Genomic DNA, 21901 nt, shown 5'->3' with positions numbered 1-21901 from the left:
TTAGTGAAGGCCGGGTGTCCCAGTACTTTGATGCATGTGACGTGTACTTCTGGCGGTGCCACTCAAGAGCATCAATATCTTTGTAAAAGCAGAATTGTTTTGGAGTTTTTTTTACATTAGATGTACCGATGTTTTGACTGATGACTCTATGTGGAAGGAAAATCTTTGCTGTGAAGTTGATCATAAATTGTCATGCAAATTAAGAACATTAAAATTTGAATTTCTCTGAGTAGAGCTACATAGTTTATCGTCTGAGTGACCTGTGATTCAACCCTGTTAATAACTTTTAACCCTGGGGGATATTTTAAGCACTAGAATAATTTTCATTTAAACGGCTCCTTCATCATTCCCATGAATGTTCAACCCTCCTCAAGGTGATAAACTTCAAAGGATGGTCAGACCTCATCAGCCACAGCGCTCTCAAGTAACTACCTGTATATGTGTCGGCCTCTCATCTTGACAAGCAAATGTGCTTTATCAGCTGTCTGCATCGCATCATTCATCGGATGAGTGGAAATGAGAGACTCAGATAGTATAACTCCGTCTTTGTTCAGTGAGTGCCTCTAGCCTTTAGCTGAGTATTGGGTGGGAGATACAGTACAAAAAGGAAAGGTGCTAAAAATGTGATAAAAAGTACTGTGCAATCCCTCCCAAATCAACTCTGAGATAAGCATATTGACTCATTCATCCATCCATACATTTTTCTTTGTTTTTCACACTTGTCCTCATTTGGGTCACAAGTGAGTTTTAACTTTAGCTAACATTTACATCTACGGACAACATAGATGGTTTTGAATTGTGGGAGACAACCTGAACCTGTCACGGTGTAGTCACGGAGCGGCGTGATGTCTGTCGGCGTGTGGAGTAGAGGACCCAAAATGCAGGGAGGCAGGAGAACCACGGCAGGAGTGTGGGTTAGACTGACGTATTTTATTGTCCAAAATCAAATCAAAATGACAGACCGCACTCCAGGGGTGACCGTGACAAACTGCAATGATCCCACGCCAACTGATCACCACCCGGGAATTAAATACACCCACACTAATTAGGAGACTAGTCACACCTGGGGCCAGGCACAAGTGGCTGAGGGCCCAGATTGGTTAACCCGCGGAAGGGCGGGAACCCACTCAGGGCCCTCAACCAAAGCCAGATCTTTCCAGACATGACAGAACCTATATACAAACTCCACTCAGAGCTGAGATTCAAACCCAAAACCTCAGAAATGTGAGGCAGACAAGCAGGACAAGGGGGTCATGCTTAAAAGGTATTTGTCTTTTTACAAATGATAATCAATATATGGTATACAGTAGGATACGGTGTGTACTTACATAATACAAATGTGGAGTGCCCCTTTCTGTGGCTTGAACTAAAAAGCTAATGGTGAGAATCACCACTAGAGGGCTTATATATGTAATGTGAGGGTTCAGTTGTGTATGATGGAACACTATAAGATGAGCGAGCAAGATGAGAGCAGTGTTTTTTCTTTACTTTTCACTCGGCAGCTATAACACTTACTGACAAACTATCATATCAAAATGCATAAATTGCAATTAATGTTAGATACAATTGCATAGGTTATGGATAGCCACATAATTTGTGGGTCTGGTAAGCCACTTTCAGAGATTCAAACATTTCATTTGTTACTTTAAAGGTGAATTGCACAGTTTGTAACTTTTATTTTTACTCATGACTGCCACCTCTGGCCTGAAGCGGAACTGCAGCCTCTGTGTGAAGCTCCTGCATCTATCCCTATTATCTTGTATGCTAGCTAACACAACACGACATGCCCGCGGAGACAAGAATGACGTAAGCCTCCACCACTCCGCCCTTCCCTACCCCCAAGCAGAATTGCTCTCCCCGAACACTACACACTGAAGGTAAGATCCGCTGATAGGCGCAGCTAAAAAGTCAGGGCTTTTTGTATTCATTTGGGCCTTGGTGGAGCATGCATGATGTAGAAAAATCTTTAACAATAACATTTTAAACTTAGTGTCCCTTACCTTAAAGGGATAGTGTGTAGATTTTTTGTTGTTGCCATCTAGTGGTGAACTAATAGAATGCAATAACCTAAATTCATAGTGAAGCAGCACACCACGGTGCCTCAGACAGACCACACTTTGCAAGCTGACCACCAATTATTACGGTTGTTAAATTTGTCTCATTCTGATATCTATAGCAAGAAGATAGCGGCGAAACATGTCAGTCTCCTGTAAGAAGCGGTGTGACCTATGTAATATAATAAGCGATTAATAGACCTACAAATTAATTATACATATTTTTTTAAATGTATGTTGATGTGTTAGAATATCTATATTTTTTAGCATATTATAGAAATTAATGGTGTTATTTTATTAAGTGAATGAAAATTTTAAATTTCGTTTTTTTTTTTTATACATTGCCGCATTTTTGCCATTCAACCTTTTTGGGAGTTTTAAAGCTCTTTACGTGGATATTCATCTCCCTCAGAATATGAATCATTCAGTTGCATGCACATGATAAAACGGTTAATTGACCATTTTATTGGGTGTGTAAGAGTTACCGTAATAGTCTACTGTTATACTAGCTGTAAACTGTACATAATAACAAAGGCCAGTGAGAACATTTATGTTGTGTGGCTGTTAGAAGTAATTATGATCAGATTTTTAGGAGCAATTAACACCACCAAATAGTTTGACCTGTGTAATTATTACAGTAATGACTACGAAAGTTTTTTAAAGCATTTCAAAGCACAACATCCATTTGGGGGTTGCGTCTAGGCATTGTGCTACCATCTAACCTGTTCAGTGTGCAAGCACAGCGACTTCCTGAATTAATGGCCTCCATCACTTTTCATCATAGGCTACAACAGCATTCCTGCTGAGACCGTCAAATAAAATTGCACTCTTAATCTCATCTCTTCAACATGAATTACTTCCAGAAGAGAAACAATTCTGCTTTTGCAGTTATTTGTGTTGCCACGTCTAAGTAAAGATCACACTGATGATTATTTCTAGTCAAGAATAACCACGTGTGTACGCACAATCTAATGAAACACAGCAACAAGATTTCTATGGGCCTTTTTTGTTGGTTCTCAGGTTCAAAGGTGATTCCATAGAATTGTGTTGGTTTAGCTGCTGCCTACTGTCATTAGTGGTGTTGATCAATTTCTGGCCTTTAAATGTATCAGGAAGTCTTTCTAAGGTTGCATTGTTTTGGTAGTTTACATGACAATAATGAGAAATATTGCACCGTGGCGTGTAATAGAAAACACCAAACGTTGTAAATTATTCTATATCAGCTCAAACTTGGGTGCTCCTTATAAACGCCCAAACGTGAAGTGAAAGAGAATAACAGCAAGTCGCCCAATTTCAATTATTTGCCTGGGACAACCAACTACCTTGTCAGTGTATTATTTTAACTGCAATTAATTGTTTTCGTGGTTATTGTCTCTTATTTGTGTGCAGCTGATGTCAGTGAGGTTGCAACGACACAGTGCACACAGTATTCCAAAACATTATTCCCTCATTCCCCAACATCTCTACATACGTGTCCCTTACTTTTCGATGAACTTTTTAATTTGTTTCTGAATCATACTTTTATTTATATTAGCCCAGATTTTCATGATTGCCCAAACTCCACTTAGCCTCTTTGTTTACATTTGCCTTTTTATCTATGTGGCAAAACAAACTTATATTTCAATTAAAGATACAGTATGAATAATAGCAACCTGCCAAGCAAAAGCTAGAGTGAGCGGCAACCAAGAGTGGCTAGCAAGAATCGGCTAATAAGAGCTCTTGTAATATAATTATTGATTAGTAGACCTATGAATATATTTAAAAAAAAATGTATGTTGATGTGATAAAACATATTTTTTTGCACATTATTGAAATTAATAGTGTTTCTTTTAAATGAAGGATTAGTTCACCACTAGATGGTGCTAAGTAATACCCATTGTCTATTTTATCCACTCAAACCCCCAAAAAGTATAAATAAGTTTTTTAATACTTTGTCCCGCACTCACAAAAATGTATTTATATGTTTTTTAAATGTGTTTTTATTCTAGAGCATACCGAAGGCTTTGATACTGCTTCTGACGTGAGGAGGTCACTTAGAGAAATGGTAAATATTACAAAAAACGACCAGCAGGTGGCAGCAGAGTATAAGAGATCAGTCAGGGACATTTTGCTAAAAGCTCTTTTTTCCCAGTGTTTTCAACAGGTTTGTGAATAATGATGAGACAGCTATATTTAAATGCCAATTGCTCATCTTTCTTTTGGTAGGTTCCATGCAATAGAACACAATATTTCGTGAACCTTGCAAAATCAGTCAAAATCCAGTAAAATAGCTGGGAGTGAAGGGTTTTTTTTTCAGTGAAAATGGGTGGGAGTTAAGTATAATAGCCCTATTCTCTTGGTTTGATCTTTTTAATATCTGATCAGGTTTGTAACAATGCCATGTCAACATCGTAATTTTTCAAGTTTGTGGTTTTAATTTCATTGTTCCATATGGTTAATCTATCAAAATTAGCTCAATACCACAGCATTAAGCAAACAGTCTCTCACAGAATTGTATATCGTATCTGCTGTCATGGCCTGATCAACTTGCAGCATATTTAATTGAGACACATGTGCCGCGTAATCAGCTACTTGAACAGTTGCTGAGAAAGTGAGATGATGTGCCTCTCCAGTGTGTTTGTTTTGATCGTAATCCTCGCTCCTCATGCTCCTCACGATCCTCACATGTAACCTTTCCCCTGGCCCCACCCAAAGCCACGTACATTTTCTTTGGGGACAAAAGGCCTGTCCATGAATCCTGCTGACTGTGTGGCAGCGGTCCGGTCCCAGGGCTGCGCCACACTGAGCTCCCTTGGGGCCCACGTCCTGAAGGCTCCAGCATCAAAGAGTTCCTGGGTCAAGGGGCCGAGTAGAACCTGATTTAACCCTCCCGTACCCTTTGCATCACAATGTGTGGGTATGTTCCCGCTCTTTAGCCCTCACTTTCCCCATGATATGCGTATATCAATGATGACCCCACCCCTCCCCAACAACAACATTTGTCCCTCCCACTGCTGCCTGACATTCACTTCACATTTGAAGCAGCTTCACTCCCCATTCGGAATTCATCTGCGCTTCAATATTTGACCTTGACATGATGACCCAGATAAAAAGTGGTATGATTATTCATGAATTTGAACTTGAACAATAGTTGAACAAACCATTATGCTTGAGGTCTGATTTCAAAACTAGCTATCCATGTATATGTAATAATGGGGAGAAAAAAACTTTTACATGGTTTCACAGTCATAATGGCCCTTTGTGGGAAACCATATCTATAAAATGAGTTTGACACCCCTGGCCTACACCTTATGGTATTTCTTATTTTAAGCAAAATTCATTCAAAACCAGCAATACAATCATTTTAACAAGTAATATTGCCTTATTAAAGATGTGAAAGAAAATAATTGATTTTCATGACTTCAGTTACTTTATAAAGAGGTTCTCATTTTTTCTATTAACTTTTCTATGATACACAGCATGAAAATGCTCAATAGAAAAATAGTTTAACTGAATTTGGCCAAAGTGTATTCAACAAAGTAGTTAGGCATAGGGATATTCGATACAACTTATTTGCCGACATCAATACCGATACTACTAGTACTTTTGTTACATAAAATCCCACACCCAAAAAAACCCAATGAAAGATAATATTAAATAAAAACCTACAGTATATATCCCACTATCCACTATATATGAAATTAATGTCAATTTTCTATTCTTCTAATTTCTAGTTGCTGATTGTAAAACGACCACAAGAGGGTGGCCAATATTGGTATTGGTCACGAGTACCAATACTTTGAAATAAGGCCAGGTATCAGCTCGATAATATACCACCTGGTGTTGGTGCTCGCCCATTCCTTGTTAAGCCTAATGCAAGTGACCAAACAGCAATGCAATGGCAAAAATGTTTCATATGCTTAAGTGCACCAAACACAACCCATACGTCTGCCAATAACCGGACAATGGGTATGTTTCCATATGCATATATTAAATACCAACAACTATTCAATATTTATTGGCAATAGTGTTTCGGATCACAACATAATAAATGAAGAAATTATTAATTGTGGAATTAATAATACACAGGCTGCAAAGTCAAGAAGCAACATTGCCACAATGAGAAGCTCAAATAGCACGTGTCTATTGATTTGAATCACAACTTCACAACTTCAGAAACTTTACCAATAATGACATGAATTAATGTGCTACTAACGGGCGTTGGAGCTAGCAGCGATGGACTCGTTTGGTCCTCCTTCAGCACCTGCTTCATTTTTCCAGTCACCCACTTCTTTTTCATCCCCATGGGAGACTGGCTTTTTATTTTCATTTCTACCTGATTCCTTTTTTTTTTTTAAAGTGGTTTTCTTGATCACAAAAGTCTATCACAGAGGGCTTCTGGAATGTAAGTAACCCCCACGATGAAAGAGATGGAGGGACTGCTGTATTGTACCACATATGGGGAGGTGTTTGCGATTTAAAAAAATAATATTAAAAAAATAAACTTGCTGACTAAAAATTAAGAAATTAATTAAAAAGTTTGATCTTAATAACTACTACATTTTAAAAATTTTAATTATTAATATGTCTGCAAGAATCCTGAATCCGTCATGTAGAGCTCATCAATTCAACTATAAATTCAGAACAATGGATTTGTATGCATTCAGAAAGTCTATGATTAAATGTAAGCATTGACATTTTGCCAAAATGTAGAAAATAAGTCCGCATTCAACAAATATTCAGATTAACTCAAAATCCATCCAGGGTATCACTCATTTTGGGATCAATTATAAACCTGCTTTCTAAGCTGTATGCTTTATACAGAGGCAGATATGTTCTTCTTTTTAGACTACAATAGTCAGAATGCGTACAGCCACAAAATTAGAACTTCCCTTTCAGAGCAATTTGTCGGCATTTTCAGATTTTTTTAATTCTGTCAAGAACATTACAGCGGGACCCTGATTATATATCTACAAGGGCGAACACAGTATTATGTAGTGCAGTTCTACATCACTGCAAACTAAACATATTGTTGAATTTGTATTCTACCACTCTGAGGGTCTCAATCAAGACTAAGCATCTTTTTAAGAGCAGAATTTAGAATACAGCTCTTAAACAACATTTTGTATGTAGCATTAAACACGGTTTCTTATTGAAATTCAAGCCAAAGGATTTTCACGAGTTCCGCTCACAGTGAAGGAGCAGAAGGCAATTGTTCCAAGAGGAGGTTGGACTTGGCTAACACAAATGGGAGGTGGGGACGCAGAGGGCAAAGGGCACAATCTTACATGAGTTCCCTCTTTCAGGGATACCCAATAAAGTTGTGAAAGGAAAAGAAAATGAATGGCGGGGATGGGGTCACTGGGCGAGACACAATTGTGGCTGAGAAGGGAGGAAATCTAATCAGTTTGGAGATGCTAATTTTATGGAACACCAATTAAGGAGAGCTTTTATGACACATTTCAGGAGAAAGCAAAACACCGCAGTCGTCACCCTGTTGGTTGAGGATCTATTGTTAATGCCGCCCCCCCTCATACACACACTTATCCTCAACCTCAGCAGCATTGAGGCCAGCCTCTAATGGGATGGCACCTCCTTTCTGCCTGTCCTCGCCCACATTGGGGAAATGAGGCTGTGTCTGTTTGTTGTTCTGGCTGGACGGTTGTGTGTCCCGTTTATCACCGTCACTGCGCAGAAACACATAGAAAGAGGAGGACTGAGGGGGGCTTTGCCGTCCAATCTGTCCTGCTTTGGGCTTTATGACCACAGGCCTCACGTGGCGAGTAGCCCACCCTAGACTCATACATCTCCATCGCTGCCTTTCGGGCACGACGGCCTTTGTATCGGCTCACTCCGGCTGCCAAGATGTGTGTCTGCACCACTAATGGGGACCAGTGTAGTGCTCCTAACTAGACAATGACAGCAGAGCCAAGATGGCCAATGTTTAACCAGCGAGTGGCCCACTCATGCCCCTGCTTAGCCCCGTAGCCCCCTGTGCTTTTGTAGGCTCAGGGTTAATCTTTTAAAGGCCGGAGCTGGGACATATCTCCTCCTACCTACAGCACCTAAAATATACTACCACACAGTCACTAGAGTTGTACTTTTATGGGAGCTTTTGTTTGCGCTCTGTGTACAGTCAAAGCACTTAATGGCTCGACGAACCCTAAAGCCCCCTTAGGAATTTAAAGGGGAAGTCAACCTTAAACATTTCTTGACAATAATATGTTATATGTGACCTCACTAGTCTAAACATGACATTCTGATTAATATTACATTTGTGGAATATGAGTTATGCAGCAAAATCCGGCCATTTCTACCTATCTCAGGGGGCGGCCATTTTGCCACTTGCTGAAGATGACATCACAGTTGCTCAGGTTTCAGGTAGCAACCAATCACAGCTCAGCTTCAGAAAACAGGTGAGCTGTGATTGGTCGTTGCTTGAGCCCTGAGCAACATTGATGCCATCTTCAGTCGACAACAAGTTGCAAAATGGCTGCCCCCTGAGATGGATAAAAAGGGCTGAATTTTGCTGCTTATAACTTCTTAAGCCCTAAGCTATTTTTCAGGCTTTTGCTCGAAAATTACGTACCCAAAATAAAAAGAAGATGTTTCTGCAACCACAAGGTATATTTGAATAATTATTGTGTCCTAATAAAGGGAACACTTGTGTGTTTTGTATGAAGCAGCACAGTGGGAGAGTCAATCAGTTACTTCACTGTATGATACAATACCGATTTCTATATTTGATGATCAAATTAGTTGGCGTTTGAGCTGTGTTTGGGGCATGTAAATGGCTAATATATTCTTGTAGCCCGGTTCTGCAGTTTAATTTGATGTGTGACATCATTATATTCTTTCATGATTAGTGCATTGTTTCACACAATTTCTTCTTCACAATGTCTTCTTCAAATTAAAGGGTTAACTCATATTCCGTCAACACAATATTAACCAGAATACCATATTTAGACCAGTGGGGCTGCATAAAACATAATGTAAAAAAAAAAAAAATAAATAAATAAATACCTTTTTGGATTGACTTCAAGGCAGCACGGTGGCTGACTGGTTAGCACGTCTGCCTCCCAGTGCAGAGGACGTGAGATCGAGTCCGGGCTTCGGCCTTCCTGGGTGGAGTTTGCATGTTCTCCCCGTGCTTGCGTGGGTTTTCACCGGGTACTCCGGTTTCCTCCCACATTCCAAAAACATGCATGGCAGGTTAATTGAACACTCCAAATTGTCCCTAGGTGTGAATGTGAGTGTGGTTGTTCGTCTCTGTGTGCCCTGCGATTGGCTGGCAACCAGTTCAGGGTGTACCCCGCCTACTGCCCGAAGCCAGCTGGGATAGGCTCCAGCACCCCCGCGACCCTTGTGAGGAAAAAGCGGCCAAGAAAATGGATGGATGGATGGATTGACTTCAACACTTCGACACTTTAACCATCAGAATAGGTTACTTGGTTAACAGAGAAAAGTGGAAGTGTTGAAAAGCGCTATATCTTAATCATGCTGTATATATATTTCATTAGTGAACAAACAGCTAAAAAAAGGCAGGTATTAATCTGATGGCCTGCAGTGTCCTTTTCTTATTCTTTTACATCTATGCTGCTTTTGTGTTTGCTCTCTCCTCCATCTGTGCCCCACTTTCATGCACACGGGAGAAATGCTGCGCTTGGATGTTTCTTTCATTGCTTCTTGTCTGTATCAAGTATTTACGGGCCCTCATAAACATGTATTGATATTTAATGCTGCACTCAGCAGGACAGGGTCTGTTTTGCAGAGCTTGAAGGCCTGCGTTTCTCCAAGATAGAAAAAGTGAGACAAAGAATATCAATGACAAAGGTGCGAGAACAAACTAAATGGCCCGGAGAGGCCACACAGCTGTATAGTTTTTGCCTCTGTGGAGCATCTGTGGAACAGACTGTGAGCTTTGACTCCATCTGACCTGTAGAGATGACAGCATAGTGCATCAATTTGACTGTACACTAGCCAGCTGCTACGTTAAATTGACCAAATCAACTAAAGGAATCAAATACAAGAGCTGGAACAAAATGTTTTCTTTACAAGATAATAAGAAATGTATGTATACATAATATGCATCTTACTGTGCAGCTGTTTAACTTTCTTGGAAAGATACTGCATTGCGTTAAATTAAAGCTAAATGTAGCAGCGATTGTTACCTTTAGTTTAATTAGCTATATACTATATACATGACAATAAAAGTAATTGATATATTAGATGTTGGTGATCCAATACTTGTGTAATCATCAGATGTCTATAAAGTGTTGTAAAAGTGAGAAATGTATTTAAGTGTATGGGGTAATTTGATGAGTGTGAGTTTTTTTGTTTTTATGTGAGAGACTGGTTAGCACATTCGCCTCGCAGTGCAGAGGACGTGAGATCGAGTCCGGGCTTCGGCCTTCCTGGGTGGAGTTTGCAAGTTCTCCCCGTGCTTGCATGGGTTTTCTCCGGGTACTCCAGTTTCCTCCCACATTCCAAAGACATACATGGCAGGTTCATTGAACACTCCAAATTGTCCATTGGTGTGATTGTGAGTGTGGATGGTTGTTCGTCTCTGTGTGCCCTGCGATTGGCTGGCAACTAGTTCAGGGTGTGCCCCGCCTACTGCCTGAAGCCAGCTGGGATAGGCTCCAGCACCCCTCGCGACCCTTGTGAGGACAAGCGGTTAAGAAAATGGATGGATGGAAGTTTTTTTCCTGGCTCTTGTCTGCTAAAGGGTTAACATTTTCCCCTTGACAGAGGTAAATGTTATTTTTGGCCCAACGACACCTGACTGGTGTCATTCATCCAATTAACTTTGCTTCTCACCTTGTTGCTGGTAACAGAATGTTGTCTACTTGTAGAAGAGAGACACAGCACTCATTACCGGAAAATAAGAAGAATTCTTTTAATTCTACATTCCTTATACAACAATTAGCATTTCTGTCACAGATTTTCCGTCACAGAAGCCAGATAAGGTGACAATTCTTCAGGCCCAATTTTATTTTTATTTTTTGACACAATTTTTCGCATGTGATGATTGATGACAGTGTCAATTCCTGTAGGTGTGCATTGGAATTGACATACTGGAAACCCATCAGATCCCATCACTTTTTTATTCTTTAATGGAAACACATCTAGTCATTCTATTGGTAACTAACTAACACATGAAGAACATGAATCGTAAAAGTTTGCAGAAAAATTATATTATGTTAACTACTCGTTAGTGTGGAAAGCCTAACTGTAGCTAAAGGAGAGTCATGTTAACACCTTGAGTTTACAGGTTTGCTCGTAAATTAAAAATAACTTATCGCTGGTATCGGGCCAAAACCTTATACTTTTCAGGAGACCCCAAAAATGGCAGATTTGTTCAACCATTAACATTGCATCATCAAAGGCAGAAAGCCATTTTCAACACCTTAGATTGGTCAATAATTTGTAAAAATGACACCCACACGTGCAAACTGACCAAATATATAGATTTTTGAAAAAAATATGAATGAATTTGCAAAATATTGATTTATGAAGTGCCAAATCAAAAATATATAAAGTACATTATTATTGATTAGCTAATGTATTTGAACACCAACTAATTTAAAATGTATGCCTGAGTTGTCCCAAATTGTTGTGATAGGAAAATATGTTTTAATGTTTCTCCATCCATCCATCCATCTTTAACTTGAATTAAACTGTTACATAAAATTGAAAAATAGTAATAATCACACTTGAGATTATGATGTCAAACATATAATAGCCATTGAAGCTGAAATATAGATGTCAAAAAGTGAATTGAGTTAGAAATTGCTCATTCCTAACCTCAGTAAAATTGAAATAGTCTGTCAAAGCACTTAATAATGCTGGATGGTCTCTTGTGACATGGTCTAATTTGTCAAGCACTGTAATCTAATCATCTTGTTCATATGTGGAAGAAAATAAGATATTTCACCTGTATGTAGTCCTTGAGGAGAATTTGCAAACATATTTTATTCCCTTTTGTCATTAAAAAATAAAGAATAAGAAAGTTAGACAGTTAGATTAATCTTGTTCATAAAGCAACACTGAACTGACTAATGTGCCATAAATAATAATTACTTTGAAGATCAATAATTAAGTGTAAATGAAAATATAAGAAAAGCTAAAGACTCAGCCATCAAATCTATGGTTTGCTTCAACTGGATGATAATGCATCACAGATTTCCTCATCAGCATTCAGAGCCACCCATGTGCAATTTAAGGTTTAATGCATGCCAGTAATTACCCATCTGAGTCCACAGTGACTTGTGGAGTGAATGAATGAATAAAAAAGGGCAGAATTTTGAAACAGAGCTTAAGAAATGATTGGTAAAAAAAACAATAATAAATTACATTAAAATGGTAATTGAAGAAGCATATTAAATACTTCATCTATAGTTACTCCGATGAAACACAATCTAGGGTGCACATTTTTGGAGTGTTCTTAATGCAAGCAATGTGCCAAATTAATAACTGAGCTACTTTGCAGTTATTTCTTTGAGTAAAGTGAAAAACTGAAAGAAATCAATTGTGTGTCTCTAACTAGCTTAATGCCTTCCTAAAGGGGAATACTCAACGAAAACAGACACAGTTGATTCAGTGGTCTGTGCAGGCTTTGTCGAAACCAAACGTGGGCACATGCACGCACATACACACACACACGGACGGACCATTGATCAGCTCGTCAATCAAGCGCCAATGAGGATGGCCAGTGGCCACCAACACTCAGGTTATTGTGTGTGTTGACCCCAGGGTCAGCGTTAAGTAGCTGAGGACTAAGAAACACACAAAAGGACAGCATCATGTACTTTCCACATACAGTTGCGTTGCCGCCGGCACCCTTCTGAATAGACACATGGCAGGCCTATCCACAGATGGGACAGAGACAAGGAGGGGGCCGTGGGGGGGCCTGCGTTTCTTCTGTGTGTTTGTTGCCATGGTGAGGGCGCACACGCGGAGGTAACAGACTGAAACAATGGTGCTGATGAAAGCAACAGTCGTGCCTGGGCTTTGGGGATGAAGATTACTGGGTGAGCATGTCCCCACTTCTATCAACCCAGATAACGCAGAGACAAGGGGGGCATGGAGGGGTGGGGATGGGGGAGCAAAAAGTGGCAGAAGTTTGCAGACTGCCGACACAATGCCGTCCACATGCCTCAGTGAGTGGCCAACTGTTCAAAAGTGTGACATGCACGCTGCCAAAGAAATACAATGTGTCTGTGTGTGTCAATTGGTCTGTTTGTTTTGTATTGATCAATATTAGAGACTCAATTTTGAAATGGCCCAGATCAAAAGTTTACATAACCTTGAATGTTTGGCCTGTTAATCAGTGTTGCCACAGTTACTTTGAAAAAAGTAACTTTGGTACTTTACTGATTATTTGACATCAAAAGTGGCAACAAACTACCTCAATTAGATTACATGTTACTTTTTTAGTTACATTCAGCAACTTGCAATAATAACACCGGCTCAACATAAAAACGACAACCGGTTTTGCCAGTCTATCTTGACAAATAACTTGCTTTTATTTAAAAATAATAATAATAATAAAATAAAAACAATGGCAGCTTTGTTGGAGGGAAAATTATTGGATTCATCAGTTAAAAACCCTCACTCTCTATGGACTAAATATTGACTTTGACCTCAAATACTTCTTGTAATTCTCATATGCATTGTAATTTATATTTTATACATCCTAATTGTACATATTTTATTCTTGTATTTTATCTGGGTGTGCGATGCTATTTTTTTTTTTTTGTGTGTGTGTGTACGCTTTCCTGGCGTCTGTGCCTCCTGCACTCTTGGTGTGCGTTTGCCTTCCCCTCTTTTTTCAGTCTTTCTTGATTTCACATAAATAGGCTACTTTTTTTCAATGAACTACTTCACTTACCATATCTTTTCTTTAAAAAAAATATATATATAGTTTTTTTGACCTGTCAATTAATTCCTGTAAGGCAAAACTACTAATGGCAAAACCTAATATTTATAATGCAGTTTGTTTATAAAACCAGACATTGCTTTTGAATTGTGGTTCAACAGAATTATTATTAATAAAAAATAAAATAAAAAAATAAAAAAAGACATGTTCAACCAAGGTGTGCCCTCAAATTAGCATCACAGGTGCCTTTAAACTTGTCAGTGGGCCCATTTAAAGGTTGACAAGTAGTCCCATTGTGCATGCATGCATACCATACTACACATGGACCAGAGGAAGCGGAAGAGAGAGTTTTCTCAGGAGATTAGAAAGAAAATTATTGACAAGCATGTTAAAGATAAAGGCTATGATACCATCTCCAATCAGTTTAATGTATACATTTAAGATCCACAGGAATGTAGCCAATCTCTATGGACTTGGCCACAGCAGGAAAATCCATGACAAATTGAAGAGATGGCTAATGAATAATAATAATAGTATTTTTAATTGTGAAACACAGCCAAATACAAACAGCATTAAATCAACATCACACAAGAGGGAGTGATGTTGTATTCACAGATTTTTCTGAAAATGATATTATGAGGTTACTTTAGGTCATGCTAATGTCAATTACAGATTATTTATACTACGTCTGCAAATAGTGATTATTTTTGCGATAGATAAAATTTACTACAACTTGATGTCATAAATGGATTATGATTCCATTACTGGTTTGGTCTATGTCCGCATGTCGGCGAGATGTTTAATGAGTTAGACACGAAAATGTCAATTTTGAGATTTCTCCCAAAACTCCTTGAGGTCTCTAGTTTCATTTCTCAGCAGCGCAATGGTGAAAAGTGTAATAGAAGTATATGAAAATAAGTAATTATACTCTGTTGAACCATTTTTCATTTCCTTTATATGACCAAAGACATTTGATTTGAGACATACCATCAATGCTGTTATCAATAAAAGTATTTGTCACAGGCCACACCAAATTGCAAATAATATTTTAATTCACGCAAAATTATTTATTCAAATTTCCCACTGTGGTATTATGACCTCATTTAAACAAAGAAATACCACAAGGAGCAACAATAAAATAACCAAACTTTGGCTGATGCCTCAGAATATAATTGTAAGATGAATAGGATTTTCAAAGTTGAGGCTGATTTCATCTGTTGAGAGGTCAAACTTCCAAAACTTTTAAAGGGTTCAAATATCAGAGAATGGCCTGCGATTGGAATCGACTTTCCACTAATATTTTAATGGTTCCTGAAAATTTCAGGTTCATATCTTCTTCCTAAAATACTGGTTGCTATGGACATTTGAAAGATGCAAGTATCAAAACTACAAACCCTTTTTTCTCAAAACTAGGGATTTCAACCTTCCAACATTAAAACTGCTGTAACTTTGTCAATTTTTGCGATATGTTAATATCATTTTAAAGGGAATTAAGTGCAGAATTTGACTATATATCAATACTGTATCTCAATGTAGATTTTTTTGGCACATGATGACCCTTTTACCAGAGCCGGTCACATATACGTACATGTCAGAAAATAGGGTGGAAACGTTGATCATTGTTTTCCAAAGTAAAAACAGGTAGTAGCTAATGTCATATTTTGATTAAACATAAAGTTTGCTGTCATGAAGGACTATAGAAGTCAGGGAATATTTACTTTTGTCAAGCTGAAATAAGAGATTTTGAACCGTTTTTAGTTGAACAACGGCTCTAAACGACGATAGTTGTTGACTAACTTGATGATTGATGAATCGCCATTTTGACACATCTGTATATGTTCATACATATATACACACATTCATATGGTGCATACATATACTGTACACATACAGTACATACTTCATATACCTTTCAGTAGTATATATATATACAGTATATACAGAGTTTAGGGTGAGGCTCCAGACAGAGTTTACTATACGGGTATGCTGATCTGACAGAACACCAGAACTTCACATGCTACTGAACACTGAACATCGAGGTGACTCATGCACAGATGCCATTAAGCTGTAGACGCACGAATCGTGTGCCCCAAATCTATCCCTATCTGCTGTGTTGAAGAGTTGAAGGGACGCTATTGTGCATGGTCAGCACGACATCACAAAACCAGACAACACAGAAAAAAACAGCTTTTCTCATCATTAACTACGGTATGTAATATTCATCCCGTTCCTCTAAAACTAGATATACTGTACATGCATTTCTAAATATTTTTACGTGTCATTTTTATTTAATTATTCATGTTGTAGCCATTCATATGCTTATTTATCAAATAATAGGATTCTTGTAGTTTACATTTTGGACTTTTAAGCAGTTGTGTTGACAGAAACCATCATTAGCATCACCACAACCTGAAGGCCAACATCTGGATCTGGGCCCTACTCCTCCTGATGAGGGTCTGCACGGCAACCGGTTCTGCACTTTCTGCCCCTTTCACTATTTCGCCCTCAGGCCAGTATTTCCACCCTCTGTCTTCCCCCGGGGTAATTGTGGGGTAATTTATGAAGTTCTATCAGCATGGCCTAGCCAATGTATGGGCAGCCTGCTGACTGAGCCCATTCAAGCCAAGAAGAGAAGGCACGGACTCCTTTTATCCCGCTCATAATCGGCACTTCTCCACGGACCTTCTTCTGATTCCCCTCGCCCTGCAGCCCTCCACAGCAGGTGATCCTCCGTGGCTGCTTAAAGACGAAGGGGAAAGTTATTGGGCTCTTAAGTGACTCATAAACATCCTAGAGGATTTTCATAGCACCTTTGTGCTTTTTTGTTGTCGCTGAAATAATGCGATTGTTGCCGGCAGTGTCAATGAATAAATCACAGGACAGTTTGCTCCAGCAGCGAGAGATAACAAAGGGCAGCACTCCCTGTTCGCTGAAACACTTGTCATCCCGTTTGGACACGTTGTTTTACACTTTTATATAGTTTTTTTCAGACTTTGATACTTTTGGGACAACATAGGAGATGTTTAGATTATAGATGTATCCAGTCAAATCCTGCCCAAGGTGCCTTTTCACTTTTAATATCTTTATCTCAAAGCCTTCATATTCAAGTTGACATTGCTTTAAAAATAAAAAAAAAATAAAAAAAATGGTGCTACACAAAAGCAGCTGGAGGCTCCAAGGGGAATGCTCTCAACCACATGCCCAGATTAAAGCCCATGTGTGCGTGTACAGAAGATGTAGCCACTGATCCAGTTGAACAATAGTCAGCAGAGAGTGAAGGAAGCCTTTTGGTCCACACAGCAGGTTTGTCTTTCAGCTTAGCACTTTATTGAGCCATGATAGGCCTTAATCTAGCCTGATCCTCTGTTGCTACAAGCATATGCCTGTGATAATGCCCTCATTTTCTGGTCACCTGAGCACTTTCATTGCCGTGTACCCCATGCAGGAAAAGAAAGGGGGTCTCTAAACCTTAAGAACGTCTGTCACAGAGAACCTCCAATTGGGTGGAGGGTCCCAAAAGGTGCCGAACAGAGAAGAAAGTCAAACAGCCAAACGCAGGGTTAAAAATTGAAGGATTATGTGGAAACATGGAGGGTGGCTATGCATTCATTTGTAAAATGCAAAGCTCAGAGACCTTTGTGTCTCTCTGTGTGGCCCGTTGCCTCCGCAAACACATGAATAAGAACAAGAAAGAGTAGGAGAAAGAGATTTGTTTGGCTCATGCATATATCTGTAGTTCAAGGGAGAGATTGATTATGTTTCCTTGATTCCGCTTGAGCCCCTAACAATGATCTATGCATATGTGGATAGCAACTGTTCAGTTTCTAACAAAAAGTTGCTCAGTCTTTGTTTTGTTTGTTGTATCTCAATGTAAATGAAGATTCTCAAAAATCGAATCTCATGTACTATTACAGTTGGACTAAAATTAAATTAATCATACCTTTAAATTGGAAGTCAATACAACCATTTTTTGACAGTAATGTGTTCTATGCAGCCCCACTAGTCTAAACAAGGCGTTCTGATTAATATTGTGTTTGTAAAATATGAGCTAAGACGCAATATACACCCGTTTTTATTCATCTCAGGGGGCAGCCTTCTGTCGACTGAAAATGACATCAAAGTTGCTCAAGGCTCAGACAACCAATCTTGGCTCAGATCGCAAACGTCACATGACCAAACTCTCAAAATAGGTGTGGCGTGATTGGTCATTAGGCTACTTGAGCCCTGAGCAGGCCCTGAGTCATTTTCAGTCGACAGCAAGTGGCAAAATGGCCGCCGTCTGAGATGGAATAAAACAGGTGGATTTTGCTGCTTAATTCAAATTCACAAACACAATATCAATCAAAATACCATGTTTAGACTAGTGTAACTGCAAAGATCATATTGTAAATTGTCAATTGTTTTGCCTTTACTTCCCCTTTAAACACACATTGACTTTGCAGTTTGTAAAACACATTGAAAACTGTGCCGCAGAAGCATTAAAAAGTCTGAAAAGGCCGCCGAAGAATGAAATCAGGGCCATTGTGTCCGACATAGTTAATTAGGATCTGACCCAATTAGTGAGGGGAAATCCAGCAGCCATGTTGGCGCGGAGCCTAACCATGGGAAATTCCATATGCTCCAAATAAACGGCCCATGTTGTCGCTCAAGGTTCCCCAATTATAATATCACTACATGTTGGCAGGGGCAAAGCAGTCTGTGGGGCCCCCTGATGGAGCTCTAGTGGGGGGTCCTCAGGGCCCCCTTGATTCAGATTCTGTGTTTGAGAAGCACACACAGAATAGTATATCTTACACTGCATCAGTTGAGACTATACGCACTGTGCAAGTCAATGAAGGCGCCCCTGACAAACACAATTATAGACTTTGAAAGTTTGCCGTCATTTGTTTTTGAAACAAGCATGGCTGTATTGTGTCGCTTAATTAATTAACTCAACATGTATATTTTGAATACTACTTTTTCTTGAGCTATGCTATAGAAGGCAATTGTGATTTTCAATTATTATTTAGGGAATATTAAATCAAATTTAAAAAACATTTTTTAACCTCATTTCAAGTTTTGCTGAGTTTGAACAGTTAAATCTAAACTCAAAATGTCTACAGAGGGATATTCAATATCAAGCTTGGTGCGCTACATCAATATATTAAAAATAAAAAGTTTAAATCTGAAATGTGGTTCTTTGGTGCCATACCACAAAATATTCCATTTAATATTGAAGACAAGCAGATTTGTAAAATGTGAGAGTGCAAGTGGCTTTATGGTTGAATTAGGGGAAGACAATGCCGTGCCCACTCTTTAGTATCTTTTTAACTACCTCCTCCCCGCTTGCAGGGCCCCCTTCTAGTGATAGTGATGCGATTTCGCAGACTGTTTGGAGAGCCAAGTCAAATTTATCTGACCTCTTTTGTCTTGGCTTCTGCTTGAATTGTATCTAATCTGCCATTAACACTGCTCTTTACATGTTCAAGCACCTCATATGGTGCTTCATGCCTCTCCTAGTGTCGCATAGATACCGTATGTAAATAAGGCCTTCCAGGCATCATATATCTGTGGCTGTGGTGCGGTGCAGGGAATTAAGAAGGTTGTCTACACTCTCACTTTTGCTTCACTTGCCTCGAATGGTGCACGTGTACTGTGTAAATAACAACACTGATAAATGCGGAGTGTTACACGTTTAATAATGAATCTTTATAAAAATGAACTATATTTGGTAACTTGGACCTGAGTCAAAACTGACATCTCACATATAATTTCACATTTAATCCATTGATACTGACAACTCATCAGTATCAAATATTCCATTTAAAAAATGTAGTAAACTACAAAAAAAAAAGTTGCACCCAGCCTTTTGACAAAGAAAGCTGGGCAAGAATGAAAAATGTATGATTACATATTGGAAAAGAAAACAACCAATACATGACTGTATATGACTTATGATTATTGTAACATGAAGATTTTAGAATATCATTAGATAAAGCAATTAAAGTAAAATATCACTATCATGCATTTATTTGGTTAAAACTAGAGCTGGACGAGCACCAATAAAAGGTATTTCAAGGTATCGGTACTCGTGATGGTGACTGATACCAGGATCAGATGCCCTCTTGTGAAGAACAGGAAATTGCCATTAATTTCGTGTAATTTGAAGGAAAAAAATGCTATATTGGGATATTCAGGCCTTTCTTTAAAATGCTCTCAGTGTTTTTGGGGGGAAAGTACTAGCTGAGTACTCGTACTGGATTTGGTCTGGGAAAAAAAGGTCAACATCTCTAGTTAAAAACATGATAATACTTTGTACAAACACCCATAAAAGAGTTCACCCAGCCACTATAAAGGTATAATGACAATGCAATTGGAATAAAATATAATAAAAGAAAGTGATATACAGTAATTTTGATGTAACAATATTCCAACCACAATTCTATTTGTAAAAGTTGCAAAAGGATTTTGTGATTTTCTGCAACATTTTCCTTTATGGATTTTAGTTCTGAATTGTTTTAAGTATTTGTGGTCTAAGGGTATGTAATAAGTTAATGTTTTTTTTTAAATATAATGACATCATCACACTTGAATGAAAGTTTTAACTATCTTTGTTAACTAACTCTTGTTAACACTTGTTTTTAGTTAATGTGTTGTGATTCTTCTGGGATGCTGGGGGGAGATGGTTGGGCTAAATGTGAGTGTGGGAAGGTGCAATGGGGACTGCAGGACGCCATGTGTGTGTGTGTGTGTGTATGTGTGTGTGTGTTGAGGGTGAACGTGTCCCTTCGGCAATTGGCTGTAGCTCTAAGTGTCTCATTATGCGACTTATTGTTCCTTTGTTGTGCTGGCTGTATAAATAGACCCCAGTGGGCCCAGAGGATGACAGTTTAGACAGACTGGTCATCAGACTGAAAAAAGGGGAGTGTGACTGTGGCTGCACTACGAGGAACACACACAGATCAAGAAAAACTGGGAAGCATCTGACAACATCCCAGATTTTTTTTTCCCTTTTTGTGCTGGTCTTGCTTCAACTAAGATGGATTCTGATGCTGGTTCCACCTGCAGCCGCTCATCATCCCCAGACCTGGTTGTGGATGACTCCGCTGGGAACTTCTTCTCAAACAAGATGTTTCAGACATACTGCCATGAAAACCACTCAGGCAGGGAGCCCGACCAGAGCACGGCTGGTAAGACCAAAACTCGATCTCAGCCCAACAAGGATGAGGTGCAAGACCTGAGACTGAAAGTAAACAGTCGGGAGAGGAAGCGGATGCACGATTTGAATCAGGCCATGGACGGCTTGAGAGAGGTCATGCCCTACGCTCACGGCCCATCTGTCCGCAAGTTGTCCAAAATCTCCACCTTGCTCCTTGCCCGAAACTACATCCTCATGCTGTCCAGCTCTTTGGAGGAGATGAAGAAGCTGGTGGGGGACGTTTACGGAGCCAATGCTGCCGTCCAGAGCCGCACTGCCCACCCATCCATCACCTCTGCAGCATCACCTGCCCATCTGCCGCTGCATCCTCTGGCCCAGTCCCTGCACTCCCTCACCCAGCATCATTCATCCACTCCAGCGACAGCAGCGGTGCCAGCGCCGCACTCGCCTCCGTCCGCCAGCTTTCTGGGCTTTCACGCTCCAGGCCTTCTGAAGGACCCGCTCCACCTGACTAGCGCCTACAGGCATTTCCCTGGCATGCCTTGCCCATGCTCACTCTGCCAAGTGTTACCCACAGGCCCCTCTTCATTGCATGGCTTGGCAATGAACAAGTAACTGTGACTACTTCTGTTGATATCAGCATGAGGGACTGTGCAAACTGCGGACCTGATAACCACAATTTGTATCTAATGTAAATACTTTTTATAACATGCAAACTGCTGCTATTTTTTCAACTAGTCTCTTCTGTATTGCTTTAAGAGAAATATTCTCTTAAAACTGCACCAGGGATTCTATCAAGAGTTGCAAAGACTGTAATTTATCTGATGAAGAGCAATGATTGTCAACAAA

General features: G+C 39.4%; 1 protein-coding gene across 3 annotated transcripts; it reads left to right on the top strand.

Moving 5' to 3' along the window:
- The first annotated feature begins 1130 nt into the window (after positions 1–1130).
- Positions 1131–21890, top strand: olig4 (oligodendrocyte transcription factor 4). 3 transcript variants are annotated; one of them, XM_077580786.1, is made up of 4 exons: positions 1131–1264; positions 1769–1877; positions 4043–4098; positions 20962–21890. In XM_077580786.1, the coding sequence occupies exon 4, from the start codon at positions 21023–21025 to the stop codon at positions 21665–21667; it is 645 nt and encodes a 214-aa protein (XP_077436912.1). In that variant the 5' UTR covers positions 1131–1264; positions 1769–1877; positions 4043–4098; positions 20962–21022; the 3' UTR covers positions 21668–21890. The 3 variants fall into 3 exon arrangements, with proteins under 3 accessions (XP_077436912.1, XP_077436896.1, XP_077436904.1); XM_077580770.1 differs by having other exon boundaries at positions 20933–21890; XM_077580778.1 differs by having other exon boundaries at positions 20757–21890.
- Positions 21891–21901: the final 11 nt, after the last annotated feature.

Source organism: Vanacampus margaritifer, chromosome 1 (assembly GCF_051991255.1).
Source record: "Vanacampus margaritifer isolate UIUO_Vmar chromosome 1, RoL_Vmar_1.0, whole genome shotgun sequence".
NCBI classification, from domain to species: Eukaryota; Metazoa; Chordata; class Actinopteri; order Syngnathiformes; family Syngnathidae; genus Vanacampus; species Vanacampus margaritifer.
Note: the sequence above shows the minus strand (reverse complement) of the source record. Positions and strands in the feature narration are given on the sequence as shown.